Source organism: Lontra canadensis, unplaced genomic scaffold (genome assembly GCF_010015895.1).
Source record: "Lontra canadensis isolate GAN:19392208 unplaced genomic scaffold, GSC_riverotter_1.0 scaffold3, whole genome shotgun sequence".
Lineage (NCBI taxonomy): Eukaryota > Metazoa > Chordata > Mammalia > Carnivora > Mustelidae > Lontra > Lontra canadensis.
Genome location: NW_022630997.1, coordinates 2,675,950 through 2,686,857, shown reverse-complemented (window position 1 = coordinate 2,686,857; position 10,908 = coordinate 2,675,950). Strand labels below are relative to the sequence as shown.

The 10,908-nt window shown below is 38.5% G+C and overlaps 1 protein-coding gene across 1 annotated transcript in view; it reads right to left on the bottom strand.

Annotated features, from left to right (window-relative positions):
* Nucleotides 1–2,510: 2,510 nt before the first annotated feature.
* The window catches only part of RAB11FIP2 (RAB11 family interacting protein 2), a 41,263-nt gene continuing 32,865 nt past the window's right edge, over nucleotides 2,511–10,908 (bottom strand). Inside the window, exon 5 of the mRNA XM_032878842.1 lies at nucleotides 2,511–6,859. Within this exon, the coding sequence (XP_032734733.1) occupies nucleotides 6,632–6,859 (228 nt within the window). The 3' untranslated portion in view covers nucleotides 2,511–6,631. The remainder of the gene's footprint in view (nucleotides 6,860–10,908) is intronic.

Sequence of the window (10,908 nt, the reverse complement as noted above, 5' to 3'; positions counted from 1 at the left end):
AAAAGCAAGACCATCATATATATTGAAAAATCATAATTGCCACAAGAAGGGCATGTAACAGATCCCGAGCTAGCATTCTAAAATGCTTTGAACCTAAGAGCAGAGGCCCTTCTACTGTAATGGATTTACCTGCGCCATTTCCTTCTTAAAAGCAATGGCAGGTGAGGCTCGGGGATAGGCTAATCAGGGAAAGTCTTTGTTCTTTTGCATAGGAAGAAAATGTAAAGAGACCCAGCCTCTTAACTTTTTAAGTGTACAAAACGGTGCTGTTAGCTACAGACACTAGTTTGTACAGCAGAATTCTAGAATGTAGTCATCTAGCAGAAGGGAAACTTCATACCCATTGATTCCTTCTCAATCCCTGCCAGGGTCCTGAGCTGGGACTCTTACATCCCACACATAGCCCACACACCCCTTGGCCAACACATTTTATGATTAAACTGGGATTCATCTGTGGGGGAACTAAAACATCCATAGTCTGAATTGCTCTGACAATGGCTAGATGGTAAATTAGAAATAGTCACTCAAGATGTCGCACACTGGCAGCCCTTAGCTTTGTTTAAAAAAAGTGAATTAATTGCCAACACTTGGAAATCATATTTCATATAGAAATCTGTATTTTCATTTTCTCTAGGAAGATCAGGTTTGGCAACCCTGGACTTAACTTCATTTCCATGTGGCCCCATGAGCCTGAGCTGAACAGCTGCTGTCCCCTCTCCAGATTGCACACCCCCCCCCATTAAGTCCTACTCTGCTATACCTGGCCTGCCTGGTTATCCATCGTACTTACCTGTCTCTGTTGACTCTGGAGTTTGCAATCCCTGCACTAAGGCTGTTGCACAAATAGGGAGGTTGGCTGGGAACTGCAAAGGACCTGTAGACTTGGTCTCCTGCACTCCCCTGTCCCTTGCCAGAGACTAACAGGATGCAAGTAACGCTCTAATGGTGAAATCTTGATTCTAATTCGTTAGGGAAAAAAAAAAAAAACTCGTTTGCAAACTTTGGTATTAATGTTAGTAACAAACTGGACCACAGCTCCCATTTGGCCACAACGCATTATCCCTGAAAACCTCTGATAGAGAAATTTGATTCTGTGTTTCCCAGCATCAATTCTGGCTTTTGGGTACGCCTACACAATGATGAAACCATGGAACGTCGAACGAATTTTAGGGTGTGAAGAGTAAAATAATAGAATCAAGACTTTCTAGTTCATGTAATTATGAATGTTTCTAAAAATGTTGCTTCTAGGGGCGCCTGGGTGGCTCAGTGGGTTGAAGCCTCTGCCTTTGGCTCAGGTCATGATCCCAGGGTCCTGGGATCGAGCCCCGAATTGGGCTCCTTGCTCAGCAGGGAGCCTGCTTCCTCTTCTCTCTCTGCCTGCTTCTCTGACTACTTGTGATCTCTGTCAAAAAAATAAATAAAATCTTAAAAAAAAAAAAGTTGCTTCTAAGTAAAAATGTGAAAGCATGACATTTGTGTTACTATGTAAAATTATTTGGGGAAAAAAATGCAGAATGCTAGGCATCCAGGTCATAAGGCCATTACCTTGAAAAACTGACATTTCTGAGACAGGCATTGCGTTACAACAAATCCTTGTTGTAAATGGCCACTTTAGTATGTCCCTATTCTCAAGTTACCCAAAATATCTTTGTCTCAGTAGACTAAGGAATTACAAACCTGGGGAGAGGCAGAAAGGGGAACAATCTAAAGATAAACTGGGGGAAGTACAGGGATGTGTTAAATGGGCCCCCCAAAACGGACAGCAGTTCAAAACAGGAAGACTTTCTGGCCTGCCGAGAAAGCCCTTGCTCCAGATGTGTATGATTTGTGTCCAAAAACCTGCTGCATCCGGACGGCATCTCCCAGGCTGCGGTAACACTGCGGCCTGAGACGCTGCCGTCCGTGCACAGCCACACCGCTGCGCTCCTGGTCCCTTCCGTGCCTGCCTCCGCAGCCAACATGGGACAGACGGGTGCACCCCTGGACTGCTGAGCTGGGAGGGTGGGTGGGGTGTTCGACGAGTCATTTCTGACTAAAATGGACAATGAGAAGTGGTGAGAAATGCTCTGGGTTTGTCAACTTAATTCTTGAGTTTCACCAGCAGATTTTTCATTTGTTGTCTTACATTTCCTCTGAACCCCTAAATGGCCCTTAGCTTACAGGGTTGCTGCGAGGAATAAAGGAAATAGTGCATAAATAGGAAGCATTCGGGCTCAGCCTTAGCCTCCATCGAAATACTCAAATGTCATTTTCTACCCAAACCACGAGCTCCAGCCCTCTGAAGGAGGGCATCCACACCTGTCAAAGAATGTCCAGTCTCAGGTGCTTGGAAACCACTCTCTGACTTTTCAGAACTACTTTCACCGTGAATTGAGTTTGTAGGTCTTATAATACGTTTGCTGTGATACACCAACCAAGAGGCAACCTAAGTAGTGTTCAAAGACAAGCAGGACTCATGTACGAATGTGTGCATCGTACAGTCTTCTCTGCGTTAAGAACGTACAACTGAATTAAGATTAAACACTTTAATCAACTATAATAAATTGATAATTATATATTATATAAAAATTCTGATTCATGCATCAGATTACATAAATTATACAACTGTCACATTATGCAATGCTTACAGACTTTTGGGTTTGTACCTGTAAAAATGTATACAAGTTACCAGAGCATTTTACTTAATAGGATGTAATACTCTTCAGTTATAAATAATGCTTGTGTCTTTCAAGTACCTGCTAAATATATACATTTCTAGATCTGCAGCATTTTTTTTTGTACCTCAAAATACAAACCGCCTGGAAGCTTCAAAGATTAATAGGTCCAACGTATCGTTTTTTACAGACCTCAATTCCATTGTAAGAGTGGAAATTTTCGACACAGAAAATAAATGAAATAAAACGTCAACTCTAGTTTAATGCTTGAAAGCTTCTACACTTCTTATTAAATACATCAGAAAACCCTTCATATGCAGATTAATTAGTTAAGGTGCTACCTATTGCATATTAAATACTTCCAATGATTGCATCTGGATTATTAAAGTTATAAATCTGTGAAAATGGGGGCTTTCGATGTGTGCTGACAGACCCTTACATTTCTGTGAACCAGCGGCACTGTGGTCCTTTACCTCTTACTTCAAAGAGATCGAGTGAATGAACATGCTTTATACTTCACTTACACACACACACACACACACACACACACAGACACCCACCATATCTATAAGACATATGAGTACATGGACATCAAAAAGTTTCAGCTTGAATTACAAATCCAAAGTAGGTTGCTTCTCCTAAAAAGCTACAGGGGAAAATAAAAGCTCTAGTGTAACAATTACTAGATACATTAAAGACAGCAGTTTTTTAAGATTCTCCTTGCTAAAGAATAAGCACCCTTATGGGGGTGGGAGGAGGGGGGCGGAGGGGGATGCGAGGATGGAGAAGTAGGTGAAGGAAGGATGTGAGGAAAGCAAGTCTGTCACTAATGAGCTGAGTTTTACTTAGGTTTCCATTCATGAAATCCTTTTAAATACAAGGCAACATTTTCACAGCTGGAAAATTACAACAAAATCTTCATTTACTGCCAAAAGCAATAGATGTAGTTATGCATAATCTATGGATACTACTACGTTCATGGCGGGGGGAGGGGTGGCAAAACAAGGTTCTATGCACAGTGTAGCAGCAAAAAGCAATACTTGAACGTTTTTCATGAATGGGTGACACGTCACTTTATGTACAATTCTAAGCTATAACCCTGGGATTCGGTGAATGCAGTTTGAAGCCTAAGTGGTAAGACAGGAGGTTCAATACTATCAAAGCCAAATTTTAGAACTGGAAGGGGAATTGGTTGGAAAACAATACTGCTTTGAAAATAAGAGCAGAAATACTTTAGTCAGTAACAGAAATATGTTAGCTCAAGATAGGTTTAGGACAAATATCGGTTCTGTGATTTAAAAAAAATTCTCTTATGGTGGGAATATTCTTTAGCATGCATTGTTTACGCGTAAAAGCAGAATCTGTCTGTAAGTCTACTGTGTTGTGCATTATTTAACGAGTGCGTATCTTTTATTTCTATGTTTAAACGACTAACAAAATATACCATTAGAATACTTAAAAGTTACATTTTGGAGAAATTAACTGAAGGTGAACTTCTTGGCTTTTTTTCTCCACAATACTAGAAACTGAAACTACTCTGTTTGCTCTTCTGCCCAAACACAGGAAACACTGACATGTTTGCTTGGGAATTCATTTTTACTTTTTTAGTGTTTCATATTGACCAAATTATGAAAACACATAATAAGTCTGACTCCAGGTCACGAGCGGAAGTTCATAAACATTGGGACAGCACATTTTCAGGCAGTGACAAGTGCGGATTCGTTTTCAGCACAACTCTTGTGTCAGGTTGAAAGATAAAAACATTGATTCGGCTATAACCAGATCATTCACGTCTGGTCAATTTAATCCTAAACAGTTCCAACCTGGCAGAGAACCTCTCCTTAGAAATGAACTTCCTCATAAAAAGAACAGTAGTATTTGAACAATACTTTTTAACGAATTCTATTTACATAAAACAAATCCCCAATACAAAACTGGCATCTTGGTTCATTTTATAAAGAATAAATTTGGCCAAAGCATATTAAAATATCTGCAGATAATCTGGCGTAATACTGAAAACACATGGATTTTAGTATTTTAAAAAGTGTAAGAAGAGGTTCAGTTATACTAACAGAAAAAAAATGCTAAAAATTTCGTAATATTGAATAAAATGCTAACTAAAATGGCACTGTGTTAAAAAATAATAAGTACTAAGACCTCAAGGAGAAAATAGAATTCTAAACCAGATTTTGAGGTTTAGTACAGAAATTCAGAAGCGGAAAAAAAAAAGTTGGTAAAAGCTACTTTTCCTTCTCCATTTCTCCATTTTAAAAAATTATTTAATTTTTTTGTGTTTAGGAAAACTTCCTAGAATTTCAAAACGTATGTTCCCATAGGAAAACTAAGGAAACTCAGAAAATACAAATGAGCAATTTTAGCTCACGAATATATACTTGGCCAAGATATCTGACTCAGAATATTAAAATGAGCAAAACTATTCTATCCGCTTTGTACCAAGTTTTCAATAAAATCTTTGTGGAGAGAAATATTCGACAACAGTGCAGTTCATTAAAAGCCTGGAGAATACAGGTCTCCACATAGAGGTGAAGTTTTTTCTTTTAAAACCAGAAACACAGATTCAGTGTTTCATAGTAAACGTATTTCAGATTTTTAAGGGAAAAAATAAGCAGATGACTAGTAATATTTTCATACCATTGTTTTCCACTTTACATTTCAGGCTTATTTTGTACAAATCTATGAAGATAATTCACGGAAGTAATCGGTATTTTGGGGGAGAGACTTAAAAGAGCTGACATAGAATTTTGCAATAAACCAATTCTTAAGGGTCCATGTAGAACAGTGTGTACAGTGTGTACGGTGCCATGCTAGTGGCACTCACTCCTCCTTTAGTGACTCTTATTTTGGTTCAAGACCCAAATGCAGCCATCTGTTCTATTATTTACATAACTTGAAACCACACCGAATTCGTCATTCCTAGAATTTGCCCATTGCTCTGGGTTATCAGGCATCAGACGATCACCTACTTTTCCCCCCTCAGAATTCTTTCCAGATCTAACTTCCTAATAATGTCTTTGCTAGTGATTTAAAGGCATTCGGAATCTCAACAGAACAGACTACATTAGCTCCCCTTCTACTTGAATGAAACGCAAATGTTAAAAGATTAACTCAAGAAATTTGTACTATTGTGATGCTAGTAAATTTTCCTTAAATATGTCATGCTTAAAAAAAAAAAAAACTTGGAATCATTCTTTTTAGAAAAAGAGCAAACACCTGATGCTGGAATAATATATAGGAGCGGCTCTCACTGTGAAACCAAGATTTGCAAAGTCAAGAGTGATCTGAAGCAGCTTCCCCACAACAAACTGTACTAGTAGCAATGATGACTTGCTTTTGCATCGATAGAGCACACACGGATTTCCAAATTAAGAAACTGGTATCCTAATTTTAGAGGCAATCAGCTGTTTTTAAATGTTCTAAAAACACATGTATATGTGAGGTATATGCATGTATTATTTTATATCCAAAGATATATGAACATATATTCATGTACATATATATGCATATAAAATGTGAACTTTTTTTTAGTGTTTATAGTGAGCAGTATTCCTGCAGCTAAGTCAGTCTACAAATTGACTTCTAAGAAACCAGCCCCAGCATCGATTCTGCTTTATGAGCTCTAGTCCTGAGGAATAAGAAGTCGCATACTTCTGAAGCGATCCCTAAGCCTACGGCAGGTTAGGAGGCTGGTGCCAGCACCTCAATGAAAAATCCTAAGGAACTGCTTATTCATTGAGAATCTGGCCCATTTTCACTTTAAATGTTTAAATTATTTAGCTCACTTCAAAGATCACTCTTGATGGTCCCTGCTAATATTTACAGGTAAAGTAATTTTTCGCAACGGAGTAGAGTATATAATGAAGCCTGATAATGTAGTTTCTTGCAGTACCAAGAGTTTCTTCTTTTTCTCTTTCTTCTTTCCTTTTTGCCCCAATCACAAATGCAGTACTCCTGGCTGATTAACTGTTGGCAAATTTGCCAGCTTTCCGGGACGGTTCGTACGGCACTCTGAGGATACTGGGTGTCTCCTCCATGACCCTCACAAGGAGGTTGTCGATGTAGTCCTCGAGTTCCCGGATGTGGGTGTCTTTCCTCCGAAGGAGCTCTTTGTGCTTCACTAGCTCCTGGAGGACCTCCTCGTAGGTCAGACCACGATACCCTGCAGTAGCATCAAAAGGGTTGCTGTCCTGGAACAGAAAAGATGGGTCACTTAAGGAGAGAGAACGTGGGGGACAAATTCAGAATTATTTTGAACAACTTTTGATTTTTCAAACCCTGGCCAAGTTTTTTCTGTGTCCGTGGTTAGAACCAATGTGACCGTTCATACTGCAGCTACTGAGTCCTGAGGCAAGAACTAGGGCAGATGCACCAAACCACTGACTGTAATTCTAAATCCTGCTAGAACCGTTTTTTTTTAAAACACTGTGGACAATGTCCTAATATACGGAATTGACCATATAATTTAGGATTAAGAGATAAAATGTTCTATACCAGATATAACTAAAATAAATTAAAACTAAAGATCTCTAAGAGTTTACTTGGAAAAACTCTTTTTTCTTTTTTTTTTTTTTTTTTTAAAGATTTATTTGACAGAGAGAGAAATCACAAGTAGGCAGAGAGGCAGGCAGAGAGAGAGGGGGAAGCAGGCTTCCCGCTGAGCAGAGAGCCCGATGCGGGGCTCGATTCCAGGACCCCGAGACCATGACCTGAGCCGAAGACAGAGGCTTTAACCCACTGAGAGACCCAGGCGCCCCTACTTGGAAAAACTCTTAAGAACCTACTGGAAACTATTCCTTTGGACAATGGCTTCGTCCTCTTGGAATCGCTTCCAACAAACTGTGGTTTAATGTTATGACTTGGGCTTTTTATTGAAGAGGGCTTCAAGCAGCAGCAGTATCAAGTGTTCTTCTCTGCTTTGCTATGAACTGTTCAAGGCCTCCAGCATTAAATCAATGAGCAGCCTTGGGAGAAGCCCCATAGGGGTAACTTCTGTTTTAATTTAGAGGCAAACGGAGCTTTTTCCCCCTGAGGAACCAGTCTATTTCCTCCTCCTAGTGCTCATCCCCAAATAACTTATTTCCCTTTTTGCCTTGGTTATTGGGAAACTCAGAATTCAGCTACAATCACGGGAAGGAACACTGAGGATCAGTGTATCTGCGTCCCTGCCTTTCACTTACTTATTTTGCTAACCTTATTCTATTGGTATTCCTTTTTATATAATTTTAAATAATATAAACAAACAGAAAAAGACGCTGATTTAATTCATTTTTACGACAAGGCACTCAAATAGTAAAAGAAAAATATTTGTCGGAAATTTCATCAAAACAGCACTGGAACTTCATCTACAGTGTCTAGGATTTAGATTTCTCGTCATATAAACACCCAAATATAAAGCAGCAATCTTTATGCCTTTTTATACATAGTTCTAGCCTTAAAACTCAACAGCTTAGAAATGGTTTTTATCACTTTCTTTCAAAACATTTCCATTCAGCCTTAAGGAAAATAAACTAACACTGAGGAAACAGGCCTTGCTCTTGAGGACTACCTGTTCCTAATCTATTCTGCAGAGGATGGAGAACAGCGACTGGAAGGTAAATGCGAAAAGGCCTTTCTCCCTTTTTTTATTTCATTGGATTAAATTTGTCTTTACTCCTTTTCAGGATCTACTTAAATTTGATGTATGTCTCACGCTCATTAGGAAAGCGGAAGTGTAACTTTTAGCCTCTCCCCCTCCAGACACCCCGACTGTGCCATCCAGAGAAACACCTGAAAAGCAGGTGGCAGTTGGATGCTTCTGTTCCCAGAGTCACTGCCTTCTCAAGCAAAACGGGAAAAATTCAGGATCGAAAACTGTTCCAACCTCACGGAATCTGTCGCGTTCTATAGAGGAGAGAGAGCTCACTCCAGGTCTTCAGAGACTTGGCCAAGCAGAAATGGTAACAGGCAAGCAGTGGGCTCTGATTGTTTAAAGGAGGAAACCAGGTTGAAGGCACAGGGGGCCGGACAACAGGTGATCAGGGGAGGACGGGCGCCGGAAAACAAGGTTCAGGGCAGGGCACAGAGAGGCTGAGATGGGAGCTTCCGACAGACTGTCAAGGATGCTGGATTCTTGCAAGGGAAAACGGGAAGCCACTGAAGGTTTCTAAACGGGCAGGATACGACTGAAGTGAAGTTCTAGGAAAATTAAAATGGCAGCAGTGGGGAGGATCATTTGGAGGGGCTGAGATTCACTGTAAAGCCGCTGAAATGTTCAAGACAAGTGAATAAGAGCCTCCACTAGATTAACAGGATGAACAGAGGGGATGCCAATGGAGAGTGAGCTTCAATTCTGTAAGACTGTATTTAAAACAACTTACTTTAGCATAAGAAACTGGGGACAGATAGAACTTTAGCAGCTATACATTACCTTTGTCCCTAAAAGACATTTAAAAAATACTGCTCTACCACAACTCTGGAGACAAGTGTTGGTTTACTTTTCTTCTCTCTCTCAATCTTTTGTAATAGTAAGAGTATACACACCACACACACACACACACACACACTCTCTCTCATGTATTTACTAATTTTTTAAATTGGTCATGAGCAGTTTAGAGATATCAGCCTTACAATTTCCTAACCACACTCTTACTAAACATTTACTATATTAAGCAGATTTCTATAGAAAACATAAGACACAGTATTGAGGTAAGCATATTTTTAAAATTTATTAAAAATAAGCTAACTTTCTTACTGTAACCCAAGTAATTCTGCCTAGATTTGAGAGCGATACCGGCCTAGGCCTCACTTCCCTTATCTGATAAATGAGATGTTCTCCATGGTTTCTTTCAACTCTAAAATTTCCTAGTCTATAAAGTAATTTGTTTTCTGAGCTGCATTTTAGAAAAGTAATAACATCCAACTAATGTGATTTCATTTATCTAATAAAACATATACCGAAAAATAGACGTTCTTGTGTGAATTGCATGGGTTAATGAAATCAACTAAATGGGCTTCATTACTGACTGGCTGAATGTTTTATATGTTTTCTTGGTTTAACAAAATAACAGCATCTCTCTAATCTTAATCAAATTATACATATATGAACTCATTTCTCCAAACTAATTGATGATATTCAGTTAGAAAATCATTTATATTGTTATATTTAACCACATCAGCCTGCCAGATAATGTGATTAAAAGTTTTTTTTAAACATTTCTCTAAAGACAATGATGAAAGACATGTTGAAAAATTCTTATTCGGACGTATGTAGTTTTACATTAATGCCATGATATGAATCAATCTAACAATTTAATCTCTCAAAATAATTAATCATCCCAAGATACTGTTCAATGCTTTAAAGTCATAATCTAGAGTAGAAAAGCCATTATTTGCCTTATCCCCCTGCCACCATGACCATCTAATACTTATGTACAGACAGATTTCCTGGAAGTACATTTCTGACCTTTTCAATATATTTTCCATTTATCCTTTTATATGAAAATTTTCCCCTAAATTTCTGCATCAAGTTTCTAGGCAGGAAAACATCTTAGAAACACATGTACTATAAACTATATTCTGGAAAAGAATATAAAATAATTAAAAACAGTTTTGTGCTTAGTTCCAGGTTTTATCCCATATTTGAAAAGCATTTAACCCTTCTAATTTCAGGCATAAGATTCTCAAACTGACTGATATACTCAATACATATGTATAGATCTGTGTCTCCTTTTGTTGTTGACATAGTTCCCCCCAAAATAATAAGGATTACTATTAATCAATATAATAGGATATTAAATAATTTTCTGGTCACAAAAATTATTTTGCTTGAAAAGGAAAACTCTCAGGCAAATACAAAAATTGGTTGTCTTTCCAAAAGATAGTCTAATACTGTCCTTGGAAAAACTTCTAAAATTGAGAAACATCCGAATTGGTAGAGACTCCCGTAACCCACAGTGGGACTCCGGACTACTTAATATTTACTCCCGGAGCTCCACACAGATAGCACATGTGTTCTTAAGATGTCTTCTTATATTGCAATTTAATATAAATTTGTCTTTTCTCTTCCCCTTTCACAACCAATCCTTTTGTCATTCCCACCCAACCTCTGTTCAAAATTTCCATATGCAGATATCAGCAAATAGGGAGTGGGTGAGAGATCAGCAGAATTATTACATGAAGTTTCCCAATCGGAATTTTAAATAGCAGACTTGTACAAAAGACTTTGGAGAATTCCTAGTGATCTATTTTTACTTCACAG